We start from the raw sequence: 18,521 nt of genomic DNA, 5'->3' as shown, positions 1-18,521 counted from the left end.
TAAAAAATAAAATAAAATATAGACCTATATATCTTATGTTACAGACTCCAAACCTTTATAATAATGTTTTTTTCCCTTTGGAGGGGTCAAGTTTCATTCCAGTTTTGTTTCAGTGGCTTATCCTGAAAATGTCCATTGTAGCATCTATAATAGTTAGAAAACTCTTATTTTGCTTTTCATATAAATCTTATCTGTTAAATCTTAGAACTATAAATATTTTTACTTACTACATTACTTTATTATAATTATATTGCTCACTGTCACTTTTAGTTGACTATGGAAAATAGATTATTTAGTGCTAATTACAGACCATTAAACTCTGTAAATCTGTAGACATTATATGCTGTGATTATTATCAAAAGTGAAAAAGGCAATTATTTAATAAAGATGGAAATTTGAGACTATATGGATTTTCAAAAAATCTTTATTTTTATATGTGTATTCATTTATATAGCTTCTGATATTCCACTACTTGTGATTATAGTTCACGGTGGTAAAGTGGGGCTAAGAGTAAGGAAATGAACAGATATTAAAAAGGAAATTATTTAGCAGACTTTTAAAGAAGAGTAGTCTATAGCTTATTGAAACTTATAAATTACATAATGGCATTATATATATACACTATATATATATATAAAGGATATATATATTTTTATGTACATATATAATAGTGATTTTTTTCTAGTAAAAATCTTTTTATTATGGAAAATTTTAAACATATACAAAAGTAGAGAGAACAATATAATGACACCCCATATATTTCTCACCCAACCTAAAAAATTACAAACGTATAGCTGATCTAGTTTTATTTATTGCCCTTCACTCCCCACTCCCATCTCTCCAGAACTAGTTTAAACAATTCCCAAACATCATCATGATGCCATTCATAAACACATCAATTATCATAGTTAACATAGGACATATTCCTGTATTTTATGGATAGAAATGCTGTAATCTTTACAGACATTTGATTTTGAGATGTGAACTGTGAATATTTGTTTAACCTCATGGTGATCCTGGATTCGTCATATCGAACCAACCAGACAGGTTCAGATTCAGTCAGATAGCGTTCCAGATTGTGCCTGGTGTCTTCAAAAGATCAGCACTGTCCGAATGCTGTTCATAATAATAAAACAATAATCAGTATAATTTTCATGACAAAGTTAACCAAAACCCACAAATAATTTTCGTTCTTTTGTGTCAGGATTTGTTTTAATCTTTTTGTGTAGATGCCCCTTTGTTAAAATTTTAAACATATACAAAAGTAGAGAGAACAACATAATGAAACCCCATATATTTCTCACCCAACCTAAAAAATTACAAACATATAGCCGATCTAGTTTTATTTATTACCCTTCATTCCCCACTCCCATCTCTCCAGAACCAGTTTTCAACAATCCCCAAACATCATCATGATTCTATTCTTAAACACATCAGTTATCACAGTTAACGTGGGACATATTCCTGTATTTTATGGGTAGAAATGCTGTAATCTTTATAGATAAAGCCTAATTTCTTTGATCTTGTCATCCTCTTCCATTCATGGCATCAAGAATACTTTCCCTATAGTTCCAGGAGGCTGGGGGAAAATTGGGGACCCTCACTGGACCCTGGGCAAGGTCCTTGCTGCCCAGCGGTTCTGTGGAGAAGTAGCGCATGCTGAGGTTGGAGTGAGGTTTCCATCTTGGAATAGTCACTGCTCTTGGCTCTCCTGTAGCCAAGGGCAAACGGGGCTTCAAAAGAGGGGTGGTTGGTGTGTTGGGATGCTACTTTGTGGAAACCCCAAATTCCTACTCCTGGATAACTCCTTCAACAAGCAGAAGCAGAGAGGGGAGAAGCCTCCAGGACAGAGAATTCCTTATCTCGGACCCTACTGCTGGAGCTGCGGAATCCTTGGCATCAGTAGGTGGCCATGCACAAATGTACTCTTCACCCAGGGGCTGTGGAGGGAGAACCTCTGTGTCCCTTCCTCACCATGAGTCAGGGGCACTGCACCTTAATAAGCCAGTTGGTCACTGTGTCCCATCCCTTTCCCTCCATTTCCTTGCTTCTTTGCAGCTGGTATGGTTGGAGGGCTTATCCTCTTCTCTGCTTCCTGTACCCACATGGTAATCACGCCTGCGGAGGCCCATCCTCTGCCTTCTCCGCTCCACCTTTCCATCTGTGTGGGCAGCCAGGTAGTCTTCTCAGGGGGCCAGAAGGAGAGTAGGAGGCCTCATTCAGGTGTCTACCCCTCGGCCTCCATTCTACCACTGACTACCAGGCCTACTTTAAGACTATTGGAGACTTGCCCAGCAATTAACAAAGTAGTGCAATGTTTTCCATTTGGCTGCCATTTTGCATTGCCTGTGAGTATGTTCCACGACTGAGAACTCCGGGGGAAAAGGGGTAGTGGGAGACAGGCTACGAGCGCCAGAGTCTGAGGCCCTGAACCCCAACCCAACTCCTAACTTGAGAATTACCCCTTATGAGGATATTGAGATTGTGCAAGATATTGTGAGGATTATATACTACTTAGATACTTAGCATAGCTTAAAAAAAATCTTTATTTTTTTCTTTTTACTGAACTTCTTTTCAGTATCTTGTAGCTAACACATTTGCAGATTAGGCTGTTCATGTCAGTAGGGATGTTTTCTCAGGTTTCCTTCCCAGAAGGAGCCTGGGTCCTCACACTGTGGACCTGTTTTCTTGTTTTGCAACATTTATCCTCTGCTTCAAACTCCTGTCATTTAACTTTAGGTTTTTACCCCTCTCCTTTGTGATGTCTTCTCTTTTTTGTTGCTCTTTTGTCCTGCATCTTCTCGACGCAACATTGTTCCTGAGGATTTTGCCCTTTGCTCCTATTGATCAAGGCTTGCTTGATCATCTTAACCAAAATCATTGGTCCTAGTCTTCCCCACTGTCCAACACTAGAGATCCCCGACGTGGGACATTTCTATATGTCAGTTCTCAGGGTCTATGCCAAGGCAGCACAATATAGAGCTAAAATTGTGGATAGAATGTTTCTCATAGGAAACCTGTGACAAAGCAAGAGAATAAGAGAGCTGGGCATTCTTTAAGGATCTGATACCTGCCACTCCTGCGCACATCTCCATGGTTTTCAGCTGGTTCTGATCATGAAGGGCCAGGCGTGGGCACTCTGTGTCAACTGCAGAACGTAATGATTTCAGACCCAGGGCTGCATTGCACCACAGGGACCTGACATTATACCACAGAAACCTCTCTTTCTAGGGAGCAGCGCCAATTGAGTTAACAATTGTTTGTTAAAGGGAAAATATGTGTCAGTTTATACCACCACTCTACACTGGGACAGTATATGGCAGTGTCCATTGTGGTGATAGAGTAGGAAGCTTTCCCTTTTTTCAAATGGCTATTATTTAATCTTTTAAGCACCTCTGATGATGTGGAAAGCATCAGAAAGACAAACTGGTTAGTTCTTAACAGCAAGTAAAAATAGAATCATCATAAAGGTTTTTCAAACCACTGAACTGTCTGTTTGATACTTTACCTTTTTCCTTGGTGCAAGAGGTCAAATGCCTCATTGATTTTGTCAAAAGGCAGCGTGTGGGTCACCAATGCATCCAGATCGAATTTCTTATTCTTGTAGTCAGTGACCAGCTTTGGAACAGAATCGACACTTTTCCAACCTGTAATATGATCAAAATGCCAAATAAAGACCGGGTGTTTGACATGAAGACGTAGTGTAATCAGTGTGAGCTGAGTGAATGAAATTATGAGGTTAGATTTAGGTTGCTTCAAATAGGTTACCACCCCCCATCTTTAATATTCTGTACTTTAGTCTATTCAAACATTTTTCTTCATTAAGAAAGCCAAGATTATTTTCTATTTCAAGATAAGGGATGATCTGAATATGGTCAAAGTTTAACTTTTGTTCCTCTGTGCTGGTTCATTTAAGTGTAAATTGAATTTCAATTTGCAAACTGTAGTTATCCTTCTATACAAACTCTGTTTACTTTCAAGTACTTAATAGAGTAACTTTTATGTAGTCTTTAATATGTTCTAGACACTCAATATTTAAACAACAAATTATTTTCCTTTCCTTTCAATAATCTTCGTTATAAGAATTTGAGCACTACAGTCATGCTCTGCATAATGATGTGTTGGTCAACGGCAGACTGCGTAAGTGGTGATCCCCGAAGATCAGTACCACACAGCCTAGGCGTGAACTGTACCATCTAGGTTTGTGAAAGTAGAATCTATGATGTTTGCACAATGATGAACTCTCCTAACGACACATTTCCCAGAACGTCTCCCCGTTGTTAAGTGACACATGACTGTATTAGGGAGAAAATTAAAAGAAAAAAAACTGACCGCCAAACGATGATCCGTTTATAGTCCGGCCCATTATTAGCTCCAGTGGAGAAATAGTCAATCCTTTGTCACCCATGGCTACTCCAATGAGAGTACATGATCCCCAACCTACTCTTACACAGTCCAGGGCTGCTCTCTGGAAGGTCAAAGAAAAACCACTGAGTAAGTGGAAAAGTAGAACACGAATTCCAGCACGGATATGTACAATGCTTTAAGGAGGATTTATACAACTCTGCATGTATGATAATGGGATTCAAGCTAAAGAGGTCACAGTATTGTAGATTGGGACTTGAGGCTCCAGTGTTCTGTTTCAGACAGAACGTTCAATAAATTTTTGAGCTTCATCAAAAAAGATATGGAAAAGAAACAAAACATTATTTTACCCTGTGTGATACCATAGTTATGCCGAACCTAGGATGTATATCATTGTATATCAAGAAAGATAAACATACCTGAAGACAGTGAATATCTATAGAAGATATTTTAAACTGTAATCAAGTTTTCAATAATCTACCGTGTGTATACACTAAATATTTGCAATTCCAGGGGCATACAGCCACAAGCTTTAAAGTCATGAAGAGAGAGTCAATAAGCGTTCACTAGGCTAGGAAATGAGGTACACGCTGTGCACTTAGTAGATCTCAATGTGGTGTAAATAAAAAGAAATGCTGTTGAAAACAGAGGGAAAACTGTTACACGGAAAACGACACTGGCTGCTGCTCCTCCAACATTTCCTCTGCTCCCCGACGCCTTGTAGCTCTCTTGCAGTCAGGCAGAGTCATGTAACTAACTCTGGCCAACGGGCTATGGGCAGAAGTGACGTGTGTCCTCTCCTAGCCCAAACAGAACAGCCAGTGAGCAAGCTGCCAGCTGTCCTTTCTGCTGTAACAATCCAGAGGGCCTCATATTGAGGCTGTGAAGCCACAAGTTTGGACTTCCCTGATTGCTGAGTCCCCACCCGGAAGACGGTGGCACAGGGGAGTTGCATTGGTCTTTGCATGAAAGAAAGAGAAAACATTGTATGTTAACCTACTGCAAGTTTGGGGTTCATATAAAAATGCCAGAGGTTGAAAACGTAAATAAGTTTGAGAGAGATGTAAACTTATGGATGGCCATTCCACATAGAAGCCCTATGGTAAATAGATGAATATTTAAAATCGTCTGAGACTAATATTATAGAAGAAAAGTGTAAACTTCGTCCCATATCATAGTCAGTGGTCAACTTGATTCTGACCTGTCGGGGCAATTTTTACTTTTACAAAAGTCCCAGTAGGAAGTATGGCTCCTTCTCATCACTGATACGCTGCATGAAAGAAGCAATGTGAAGGCCAGTACATTCTCTCCCTCTTCTCTCTCTCTTCTGTCTGTTAGTGATGGAAGATGCAATGACCTAGAACTTTCTGAATGTGTTTTGAAATTTTTATTGCATGTGTTTATTTATTGCTTTGAGAATTCCTAATATGTCTAAATAGCAACTCTTCTACTTTCTGCACTTTTTATATGGCAGAAACATTTTGGTTTATACTGTATAGAGAGATCCATGCAGAGGGGAAAAGACACAGGTGCTACTTGTCCCCTTAAGGTAGCCGCTTGTATTCACTCCTGCTTCTTTTCTTTTCTTAGCATTTTTCCTGTCGCCTTTCCTACATTTCTGAGCTTTGCTCCAAGCAAGGAATTAACTTCCATAAGGATGACTTAGTTAAAATGGGTATATATACAAATAAAGGGTTTTATTTAGGAGCCTCTGATAACTTTTGAAGAGAATTACTTTTAATTCTCAAAACCTCATAATATTATCAGTTATTGTAATTTTCTAATTGTTCTGTTGGGTTCTTTAGGCTGCCTTAGAGCATTAGAGGTCCCTGAAATGAAATTTATACCCATTACTGGAATCTTCTCTACCACCCAGAAACTTAGCTCTCCCTAGTGATGGAAACTTTTGGTGGGAGGGTAGGTAGCTCATTTTTGGGGGATTAAATAAATTCATTTCTTTTTATTGGGATTCTCGGGGGTAATTCTATTCCATAATTTAAAATACATTTCTCGCTATAATAAATCAGTTAGTAACAGAACCCGCCAAGTTTTAGGTCAGTGGTTCTCAACCTGAGAATCTTGGAAGACATGTTGGTCCCTGGACTCTGCTCAGGAGAATACCCTGAGGTGTGCCCCTTCCTTGGGACTGACCAACAGCAGCCATTTCCCAGGCACTTCTCAGGCACAGCCAGTTCTGAGAATCTCTGTACTAGAAAAGCAAGACAAATAGGCTGAATTTCAAGGACTGTAAGAAATTCGAGCTGTGGGAAGTGGAGGAAAGGATGTGGCACACGGACAGTAGAGAATGCAGGGTCTGAAGCCTTGCACACGGGCGAGCAGTGCGGGCCAGCAGTCTTCAGGGCATGCATCTTCAGTAGCAGCTAAGGTGGCTGAGCGCCTGGGACCTGCCAGCTCCTCTTTACACGGCTCCAGGGGCTGCAGTGAAACCGCTCCGAGAGGAGAGGCCCGAGAGCTCTCAGCAGCGCTCCCTGGTCTCCATGCCCTCCTGGGGAAGGACCAGGTCAGGGCAGAACAAGGGCCATGGCCCGCAGAGCCCGCTCGCGGTGGGAGCGCAGACTGCGCCCGTCAGACCCTCCCCAGGGGAGGGATTTAGCAGCCAGGCTGAGCCAAGGGGGAAACAGAAGGGCCTGGCCCGTAGCTACCTCACAGTCTCCCCGAGGACCCGAGGAATCCACAGGCAGATGATTAGTTGATGAATTCTTTGGTCATTTCATTAACAAAACAAAAGGAAACTCTACTTAGCGTCTTTGAGCAAACGCGCGTTAGGTGAAGGTGCTGGCCTGCGGGGCTGGGCGCGCGAGCGAGCTCCCTTTCCCTGGCCGCCTGGGCGGCTCGCCCGCCTTCGGGACGGATGGGCCCGGCCGCCTCCAGGCCGCAACCAGGGCGCATGCTCGGAGGGCCCCGCAGAGGATGCAGCGTCCCAGAGGAGGGGGAATCGGACTGAGCAGCGCTTGCAGCGTTTAGGCCAAAGAGAGTGACTTCTAATTTTGCAGTGCGTGTGTGTGTATGATTTTTACTGGGTTAAAAAATTCAAATCTATAATCTGGACCTAATTTTGCAGCGCGCGTATTGAGATCTGATGGACAAACTGGATTGTTGTAGGTTGCTGACCTCTTTTTACTGCGCGGGAAGATGGGAGTGGATACCTCCCGTTAGGGCGACGCCAAACACCTTGTCTTACTCCCTCCTCTAAATCTGCTTTTCTTTTCCTTTGCGTATTTTTTTGCTGACTTCGTGTAGGCAAATTCTTTTAAAATTTCATCTTTGAGTTTTTCCTTAATTTATTTCTGTTTAATTAAAATTAAATATTGAATTAATTAAATATTGCTTATATAAGAATATGTAATTTATATACATATAAGTATACTAGTATTAAATATAAAATAAACAAATATATTAATATACACATATTGTCGATGTTCAATGTTAATAAATATTATTTATTATATACTATTATAAAAAGTATACATACCATGGCTTCAGATCCACCTGCACAGTCAAGAGCAAAATCCACGCCTCCATTGGTCATTTCGATGATGACCTCCTGGACAGGTTTATCTAGGTCTCTAGGATTGAGGCAGTCAGTGGCTCCAAGGGCTTTGGCCTTAGTAAATTTCTCACTGTTGATGTCAATAGCTATGATCCTGGAAGCTCCTGCCACTTTACAACCCATTATAGCAGAAAGACCGACACCGCCTAGGCCAAAGACGGCACAGGTAGAACCCGGAGTGACCTGCAGACAGGAAAATCATAAATTAACTTTTAAAACAGCTGGTCCCACTTTTTTTTTTTAAGGGACAGAGTGAGGCGGGGGCAGGAGTGTATAAATAAGACTGCCTGTCATAAAACTAAATGATATAGCCATTGGGGGAAATCTGTTCAATGTGAAAATGGCTGAGTCACTAAATTTGGAGAATCATCTGAGGGCCGTTCGGATTATCAGTTCATAAGGAGCAAACCCAAATGAAAATCATCCCCTTGTTTTTCCTTTCCCTGTAGTGTATCAGGACAAAATTCTAAAGCCTACGCATGTTAAAGTGTTTATCGTTTTCCTTTTTTAATAGACCACAAGTAATTTGATATCTATATTTGTAACAGGCCTTATATGGTTGTGTTAATGTTATAGTTGATTTTGAATGACTGCTAATATTTCTCTAAATGTGCATTAACTTACTTAATCATCCCAAATCATCAATTTATCAAATGGAATGAATCCAGAATTTCTTTGCATAGCATTGGAGGATTTTTATTATCTGGCTCCCGTTACCTTCCAACGTCATCTCCATGGTATCCCTGGTACTACAGCCACAGCAAACTGTTGCACTTTCCTTTCCTCATGCCTTAGTTCATGCTGTTCCCTCAGCCTGGTGTACTTTTCACCTGATTTCCTTTAATTAAAATATAACCTATACTTCTAGGCCTGACTTAAATGACCCTCTCTCCGTGAAACGTGTCTTGATTCTTCAATCAGAAATTAATGCTTTCTCTATACTGTGCAATTTATAATCTCCTTGATTGTTTGATTTTCTGTGTGTGTGTGTTTCTTTAAAAGCCTGTAAGTTCTTTAAGGCAGAGGCTTTTCATCTTCCACGTTGCTGTCAAGGAGTCTTCTGTACGTTGGTTCTTTACTAAATGTTCGTTGCATTGAATTAAGTAGAAACTTAATATACAAGATAGTAAGGAAGGCTGCTGTAACTGGGACATGTGATTCTGTAGAGTGGTTCAGAGGCAAAAACTACTACACAGAGAAATACTTAATCACTATTTTCTAGTGATGATGGGAAAGTGTTCCCATCAAAGCATAAACACAAGGGAAGAGAAAACCTGGCCAACAGAGGTATTGATACATTCTCAACTGGAAACAAAATTACTGAGGAACAGAGAGAATGCACACCTCTTACTTTAATTGATGCATGATATTCGGCATGAATGTACTGGCTTTTGCTACCCAGGTGAAATAAAATACATATTTTGTAAATACTCAGAATATCGTTCTATATACACTATATACTATTTACCATAATATTGTGGGCGTGCATTTAGTATATTTCCAAACATCTTTCTCCTGAGATTGTGTTACAAAGTTTGCCTCTGAGTCTCACTGAAAGTAGAAATGCATTTTTCCCATTGTAGCAATGTCGTTCACAGTAGATGGATTCTCAGGCTATATCTTTTGGCTAGAATTACTGATACTTCGCTTCATTAACTTGTTCCTATCAGATTCCTCTCTCTTCTCTGAGCATCTCATAAGGTGGTTTAGTATTCCTCAGTAGTGGGAAGCACAGGTCCTGGGAATTTAGGTCAACTTTGACTAGATTTAAAAGAAAATTGTAGCTGACTCTCTAGTGTTACTACCACCGAACAAAGATTCTGGACGTAGAAGATGATAGTCTGCATGGAGTCCAGAAAAGGGGTGTGTGTGTGTGGCCCGCAGAGTAGAACTCTCGCCTTCGTCTCCAGTGCTGTCCAAAGGAGACTATGCCTTGACTGCCACGGTCACATCAGCGGTTAACGCCACCCAGCTAACACCCCCTTCCTCTAGGAGCCTTCAGATTGTAGTTTGGCTTCTCCTACAATTGTTTTATTTTTACAGATGAATGAGTGAGTAGAGGAATTTGTAGAGGGAGAGAATATGCTGATGGCCAGGAGTAGCATTTCTGTCTGCTTGGCCAACATAATTCTCAAAGAAAAGTCATACCTTGGCGTTCTGGCTACTAGATCGGCTCCTTATTTTCATTAGGCTGACTTTGTTTCCTTGACATTGAACAACTTTAGGTAACCTGATAGAAAGGAAGTTTTGGATTGTAGCCTCTCCAAGATGTTTTACAGGTTGCATATGAATGTGGCTTTATTCATTCATTCACTGAAAAATTGTCAAGCTCCTACTGTTGTACAAGGCACAGGGCTAGGCTCTGGAGATATCACAATGAACAGGAGAGAGAGTTCTTGCCCTCAAGGAGAAAATATTCAAATAGGAAGGAGAAATAAATGGGAAATTTCTCAATAGCATGATAAGTAGTAAGACAGGGATAAATGGATGCTTTGGGAAAAACTGGGAGGGGCACCCAAGGCATGCCTGAGGCTGGGGTAGGTTTCCAGCAGGAAGTGGCAAATACTGCAGCACACCCACAGAAAAGGGGCATACGGAAGGGGCATGGAGTCTTCAGATTAGTTGTTTCGAGAGGCCACTCTGGTTGCAGTTTGCAGTTTGGAGTGGAAGGACGAAGACTAATGTCGAGGTTTAAATAAGGAGGTGGTTTGAGGCATCCGGGTAATACTGACATTTCTCCAGCCTCTCTGTTAAAGAGCTTTGTAAATGCCTCTAACTTCTACCAGGGGATTCCAGGGACTTATCTTGCCACCATCAAGGCTACCACCTGAGACCCTCTTTTGAAGCCCCAAAGGGGGCGATGAGAGGCAGAGCTGAGTTAGTGCAGTTTGAGGGAGAGGAATCTTCAGAGCCTCAGGGAGAGAGGAGGGCCTGATAGATGGAGGGGGGCGGGGTCTGTACTTTCTCTTGTCTCTTGACTGGGTGGGCCGCCCCAGGATGAGCATTCCTATTTAGGGGGCATGTTTAAGCAGGCTGTACTTAAATCAGGGACGGTCTATAATCTAATGTACCAGTATAGGAAGAGAAATCAACCTGGACTGGCTGCCAGCCACTGGGCCAGATGTCTTACATATGTAATATAACTTAAGGATCCGCACAGCTGTTTTGTAGTAGATATTGTTGCAGAGAGGTAGGAGTAAAGAGGTTAAGTAACTTGCCTAAAATCACAGAGGTAATAAACCACAGAGCCAGGGTTTGAAGATACCTCTCTCTGGTTTATCATGCTGCCTCCTAGTAACTTCTATTTGACACAACCTGGTGACTGACCATTGTACCTTGGCAGTGTTGAGTGCAGCTCCATAGCCAGTTGAAAACCCACATCCAAGCAGACAAACTCTCTCTAAATTTGCATCGTCATCAATTTTGGCAAGATTTTTATCTGACACTACGGTATACTGAGAGAAGGTACTGGTCCCAAAGAAATGGTAAATGGGTTTTCCTTTGCAGGTAAACCTGGAGGTTTTGTCTTCCATTAGTTCTTGATCAAGAAGAGGACTTTTGGTTAGACTAGAAAAAAAACATATTAGAAACAGAAAGTAAGTGGACCACTGAACTTTCCTGAAACAAGTGTTAGGCATTGTGTGCTTGTTATGGCAATTTTATGAGATGGAAAAATTGAGAAAACGACTCGAGACTCTTCACCTAAATCTATAGTCAGAAGTAGTCTAAAAATAATAATGACAACAAACTTTTCAATGAATACTTTTTATGGTCCAGAAACTGTTTTAAGGGCTTCACATGTATTAGTTCTCAAAAACTTTTTGTTATGGAAAACTGAAACACACATAAAAGTAGAAAGAATAACATAATAAATCTCCATGTAGCCATCTCCCAGCTTCAGCCAGGATCAACTCATGGTCCATCTAGCTTTGTCTATTACCCGCCTCCCCACACCTGCACCTGTTCTACCATCACTGGACTATTTTGAAGGAGATCCCAGACATGGCTATTTCATCTGCAGATGTTTTAGTATGTATCTCAAAACGATAAAGGTTCTTTTAGGTCCGCACATTGTGTTGGGTCTCTTAAGTCTCTTTTAATTAACATGTTCTCACTCCCCCCTCTTGCTTTTTCCTAGCAATCTATTTGTTGAAGAAACAGTCATTTTTCCTGTAGTTTTCCTCATTCTGGATTTTTCTGATTACATTCCTGTAATCTGGTTTAACATGTTTCTTCGTCCCTTTACTTCTTCTAAACCAGTATGTTTGAACTAAATGCTTGATCTAATTCAGGTTTTATATTTTTGTAGGAATACTTCAAAGATGATGTTGTGTATTTTCATCTGGAGAAACATAATTCTGTGTCTTTTAGTGATGTTACAAAGAATGATGGTCATTGCCCAACTCTATTATTTCATTAAAGGTTTGCACAAGAGTGCGTGAATTCTTTGAATATCTGCAACAACCCTCTGAAGTAGGCATTATTATTATCCCCATTTTACAGACGAGGGAATTGAGGCACAGTAATAAAAGTAAGAGTAGTACAATTTTAGCTTCTGAAAAAACTAGTTTCAGTTTGCATTAGGGACAAACATATCTTTCTACAGTCTCAGTAAAGAACAGGGTGATGAGATTTTGGACTTGGAACCAGGCTGGCTGGGTTCAAACTCTAGCTCCAGGACTTACGTCTATGCGGCCTTGGAATAACTCACTTTACTGTGCTTCACTGCACTCCTCTCTCCTCCCCCGTAGACGTAGCTCCTGTTATGAGTTTGGCAGTTATCATTCCAGTGGTGTATTTCTCTCTTTACTACATACACATATACCATAAACGATATACGGTATTGCGTTTGTATATGACACCTTGCTAAATATATCTGTCAGCAACTTGCTTCTTTCCGTTAACATTGTGTGTGAGATTATTCTATGTTGATGTGTGTAGATTGTTTAGCCATTTTCATTGTTCCATAGTATTCCATTGTTTTACTACACAGCGATTTGTTAATCTATTCTTTTATTGATGGACAGGTGCTATTTTCCACTGCTTGCCATTATCAACAATGTCACAAGGAACATTCTAGCACATCTCTTTGGGTGATTTTGTGCAGCAATTCTTGTGCACACCTAGGAGTAGAATTCATGGGTAGAAAGTATGCCCCTCTTCATCTCCGTTGAGGTATTGCCAACGTACTGCCCAAAATATTTGTACCAGTTTGTACTCTTACTAACAGTGTGTAGCACTTACTTGAATTTTTCACAAAAATTTGTGAGTGGACTCAGACACAGCTTGCAGTTTTTACATTGAGGCATGTAGAGTGGAATTACTTTGTCACCTAGAAGGAAAGACTATAGGTTGAATGAGTCCTAAGATGTAACTTATAAATAGTTTCTACCTGATGAATCGGTGGACAACACCATTCTTTACGTTATATATTTTATATTCCACAGAAAGTATAGGTGGCTACAGTATTTGTTACCTTACAAGATTGCTGATTCCCCCAAGCATTGCATGTACTATCTTTTTTTCTTTTTCTTTTTTCTCTGCTGGGCGGTCAAGCCACAAATCCTTATTGATATGGTTAGGTGTAGAGTCCCATCTGAGACTCTGCTGTCATTGCAGCTCTCTGCATCATGATTATTGTTCATCACATTTCTAAACACCCTGCATAGAAGAGAAGACCCTCATATTATAGGATAGGTGGACACTAATAGAGTCGATATGGAGGGTAAACTTTATATCACCGCCAGGTTTCACCATTTAGTTCATGCTCAGTTTCCACTTTCCCTCAATTTCAGTTTAATAATGGCTTCTGTTCTCTGATGACCACAGTCCAATAATGGTAATTAACATTTGTTCAAGATTTAGCATGTGCCAGGCCCCATTCTAACTGCTTACATGTGTTATCTCATTTAATTATCAGAACAACCCTTTGAGATGAGTACTGTTATGGTCCCCAGTTTAGCAAACAGAACACTGAGTTGAATCACAGAAAAGTGACTTAATGGTGAAGGTCACACAGCCAGTAAGTGACAGAGCTGGGACCCGTTGGCCAGATTCCTTCATGGATGCAAAACTTTTGGGAGCAATTTCTTTCTCTGGTCTTGTTTGGAACGGAAAGATACTAATATGCCTCTAAGTGTGGAGCCCTCTCATTAAAGGAGGAAAGAATCATATGGTTCAACCTGCCTGACAAGTGAGGCCATTTCTGCCTGATTGCTTGGCCCGTATTCCAGTGTTCGGTGGGTCTGTTATAAAATGTGAAGTAAATAATTTCAGCCATTGGCATGCTTCATTTACGTATTAGTTTTATCTTACAAACTTTCAAAAATACCCTTAAGCTAATGTTCACAGACATATAATATTTCTTACTTAAGCTACCTGTGAGTCTTCATTCTTTAAATTCTTTATAATATTAAACTAGTTTTCTGTTTCGTTTAGAGGAGGTTGTTATAAATTGTCATTTGTGTCCGCACAGAAGCTTTAGTTAAACTGACTTTGTAACTTGGCTTCATAGGACAACTTCTTAGTGCTGTACGTAAACAAGTGGCCATATTTCCCGTTGTTATTAGACAGTTCTGATTTCAAATATTCTGTCCCATCGTTAGAGTGTGATGGATTGTGTGTCTCAGTTTTGCTTTGGAAAAGATGTTCCCCCAGATAAACAGAGATCGATTACAGCCTGCAGAGCCAGGACTACATCAGGAATTATCGCTGAAATACTCTGACATTTCCATTTAACTGGAACCAGAAAATAAAATACCTGGTTTGAAGCCGGTCACTCCTGGCCCAACACTTTCCACAATCCCGGCAGCTTCGTGGCCAAGGATCACTGGTAAGAACGGGTCCTCAGCTTTCGGGTCAATGGGATGGTGGTCACTGTGGCACACAGCAGTGGCAATGATCTACAAGCAACCACAGACCCAAGTTGTGTTTCTGTAATTACATCAGTGGGGTTGTTAAGTGGATAATCTTAGGTCCAATGTCACCTTGAAACTTTACGACATGCTTAGAGCTCAATAAAAGAGTTATATTTTGAACCCCCCCCCAAATATGTGAGGATATATTCTTTTCCTGTTATCATGCACCTTTGTTTTCTACCTTTCACTGTCTTTGGAAAATCACAAAAATAGAATAGGCAGTTAGTGTGTCCAGGAGGAGAAATCAAAGGTAATGGGGAAAAGTTAAAGTCTATTAGGCAGAAGGAATGGAGGGAACACAGGTTTCTGGGGTGTTCAAATTTTGTGGAAACTACATGAAATGAAATAGAGGTAATAAAACTTTCATAGTTAAAAGAGAGAGAGATCAAATAAAGGATTATCTAAACTAATTACCCATGTATCCCTGTATTATTATTCTTCAGGATTCAATTCATCAGAATATCCTGTTCATTCCCATGGAGAAACCCTTACTGTGGTGGTCCTGGAGGGAAATATCGACCTGGCCAGCAGCGTGGAAAATGGAGCAATGGTCCCAGCTTGCCGTCTGTGGTCCCACTCTACTCAGTTCAGTCTCTTTTCCCTGCTCACCCACACCTGTCCCCTCCTCTGGGCGCCCAAGATGCTTATGCTGCCCAGGACAGCATTCAGTTTTTCCTCTCCCTTCTTTTGAACCAAATTCTCTACCTCCTTTAATAACACTTTCCAATCACTGGCAATTGGAAAACAAAAAGAAAACCTAACTAATTCTAATCCAAAGTGAATTCCTTTGTCTGATTTCCAGGGTCAATGACAAACGTTAGGATAGGTCAGTTAAATTTTAAGCCCATTATGAAGAACAAATGAAACAGAATTAATAATTACCTCTTCTGGAGATAATGCCTGTTTTTCTCTGAACCTGAAAATGTGATTCCCCCTAGTGGGAACTCTGGGGATCTCCGTTGTATGTCCCACAGAGGCGTGACCTGGCAGAAGCCAAGTCTGCACTTAGGATCTTGTCTGTCCCGCCAAGGCAAGTTCCCACTTACCTGAACGTGAACTTCATGAGCCTTGGGGGGGATCGACCTCAACCTCTTCGATGCAAAGGGGCTTGCCTGCTTCCCAGGCTACAGCTGCTTTACATTTAATAACCTAAGAGAGAGGGAGAGGGAGGGAGAGGGGAGACGGAGAGCAGGCGTGGGAGAGGGAGTGAGAGGGAGGATGGGAGGGAGGGAGAGAGGGAAAGACAGGATGTTATGGGGAAAAATTAAAGAGCACGTTGATACCATAATTTCATGAAAAGGAGCAATGGATTTTGTGGCTGGATGCTATCTATACTTATATTATTTTAAACACAAATGATCTTAATGGAAAATAAGAAGTCATATTCTGCATTATAGTGATTGCACTCTTAAGTTTTGAAAAGAACAGGTGTATTAAAGTTTATCTTAATATAATGCCTTGATTTTTTTTCTCCATAACAGAGAGGATAAATTTATAGGGTTTGGACAGCGTATATGGCCAATAAGTATTTGTTGACTGAGCAATTTGATATCAGCTGTGAATTACCTGAGTCCTTGTTGCTAGAGTACAGGTGTGTTTCACATCTTTGCTACTCAAAGCATGGGCTTCCCTCGGACCAGCAGTTATTGACATCACCAGGGAACAAGCTCTGTGCCAAACCCACTAAGTCTAAATCTGCCCTGGAACCAGGTCCCCAGGCAGTTCATGTGCACATGGAAATCTGAGCAGAGAGGCTCACACAATTATGAAATTCACCAGCAGAATATAAATTCAATAGAAATTGGGTCTCTTTGCAAGAATTTGGGTAAAAATGTATGAAAAGAAATTAAGCATCAAGATTCTATAATCTCCATATTAAAACTTTATTTGGCCTCTTAAAATTGTATTTTTAATTTTAAGTATAAGTAACATTGAAAGAAAGTGCAAAGAAACAAACCCATAATCCTCGATTCTAATGCTACTAATTTTGCTTTTGGTATGATTTTCCCAGTCTTCGATCACACGAGTACATATTTTTTGATAGTTGTTATGCAATTTTGAATTACATGTTTAAATATCATTAGTCTTATTACAAATGTAATATGTATTTTTTTTAGAGAAGTTTCAAATTACAAATAAGAAGAAAAGAAACAAATAAAATCCACCTGTAAATTTTATTACTCATTTTATGATTTTGAGGTAAACCCTTTGAGTATTCCCAATGGGATCATATTGTATATAATATTTTGTAATCTATGTTTTTCTACTTATTAATATACTATGAAAATTTTCTATATTGTTCTCTAGTATTATTTCACATAAATGTAAATGTTATTTTATGGGGCTAGCATAGTTACTCAAATCTCTCTTTTTTGGCCATTATGAATAATATTTAATTGCACACCCTTGTTGCAAGCATTTTGACAAATCCACAGAAATTTCTTTAGAATACATTCCTAGCATGAGGGTCATTCATATCCTTTTGATCAGCTTTAAATTGCTGCTTTCTGAGAGCAATCCCCAAAGAAAGCTTCATTTAGCAAATGTATAAAGAGACAACAAAAACAAACAAAACAAGAGTTGAACAAAGAAACAGTATGTTGGCTTACTTTGCCTTTGGTGCCCATTTTCCTCTGGGAGCCTCGCTTTGGAAGTTTCTCTCTGACTTAGGAAGCTCTGCCACTTCTATCCAGCTGCTCTGAGTCCTGTAATGAACTGTGCAAATAAATACCATTCCTGCTCTTTCATTCTCCAATCACTGTCTCTCCTTTTTTGTTTCTGTGATCTCCAGCTCTGCCTGTCTCTCGCCAGGTCATCTGTGCTATCATATTGCAGGTGCTAACGCCGATTGCTCCCAGCAGTTATTTGGAGAAGATTCTTGTTTACTCATTTTTTTCCCCTTTTTATTGCAGAATATAAGATAATAGAGAAAAGCTCATCAAAGATATACAGATGAGTTAACACATAATTACAAAGTAAAGGACATTTCCGCTGGCCCGGAGTCCTTCCTGTTTCCGTCCTTCTCCTTCACAGCCCTAATCATTCCCTCACATTTCTTTATGATTTTGCTTCTCTTTACAGCACAGTGTAGTTTCACCTACTAAAAACTTTATGTGCATGGAATCTTAGTGTATGCATTCTTTCATATCTTTTTCTTTCTCTCAACTCTGTGTTTGTGAGATTCACCTACGTCGTCCGTGGCTGTTCATATATTTTCATTATCATCCATTTTCCTTTTTGCTTGTGGTGAATCAGTGGTTGCATAAAGTTCTTTTCGTGTATCCTGTTGTACACGTGCTTGAGTTGCCATAGGGAGGGTTCAGGATTAATAAGCAGCCAGTACCCACTATTAAGGTGATGTCCACTATTAAAATAGTTGGTAAAAAGCCTCTGCCCCAAACTCCCAAGTTCCCTTTCAACTCTGTTCCAGCCCTGAGGAGTCCTCTTTAGTCACTGCTGAGGAACTACTTCCATGCCCCTTCGGTTGTGTGAGTCTGTCACCTGGCTCCCAGTGGTTCTGGGTCTCTGGCTGTGCCCAGTACAGAGTAGTCCCTGGACCTCGCTGGACAATACCGAAGTGCCCCCATGCACCACACTTCCATGGCTGTTTGTGGGAAATGGAGTGTCTCATATCGGTTGTTAAATATTTTGACTGGGAGTGGAATTGC

General features: G+C 40.3%; 1 protein-coding gene across 1 annotated transcript; it reads right to left on the bottom strand.

Annotated features, from left to right (window-relative positions):
* Window positions 1–406: 406 nt before the first annotated feature.
* Window positions 407–17,495, bottom strand: LOC103542862 (all-trans-retinol dehydrogenase [NAD(+)] ADH4). The gene is given in 10 exon segments (XM_070606750.1): window positions 407–1,116; window positions 3,509–3,647; window positions 4,333–4,468; window positions 7,859–8,119; window positions 11,272–11,503; window positions 13,181–13,268; window positions 14,697–14,838; window positions 15,900–15,932; window positions 15,934–16,002; window positions 17,463–17,495. Coding segments are annotated over 10 exon segments (1,143 nt in total). The 5' UTR covers window positions 17,481–17,495; the 3' UTR covers window positions 407–1,091.
* Between the last annotated feature and the right edge of the window lie 1,026 nt (window positions 17,496–18,521).

This window comes from Equus przewalskii, unplaced genomic scaffold (assembly GCF_037783145.1).
Source record: "Equus przewalskii isolate Varuska unplaced genomic scaffold, EquPr2 contig_12227, whole genome shotgun sequence".
Classification (NCBI taxonomy): domain Eukaryota; kingdom Metazoa; phylum Chordata; class Mammalia; order Perissodactyla; family Equidae; genus Equus; species Equus przewalskii.
Note: the sequence above shows the minus strand (reverse complement) of the source record. Positions and strands in the feature narration are given on the sequence as shown.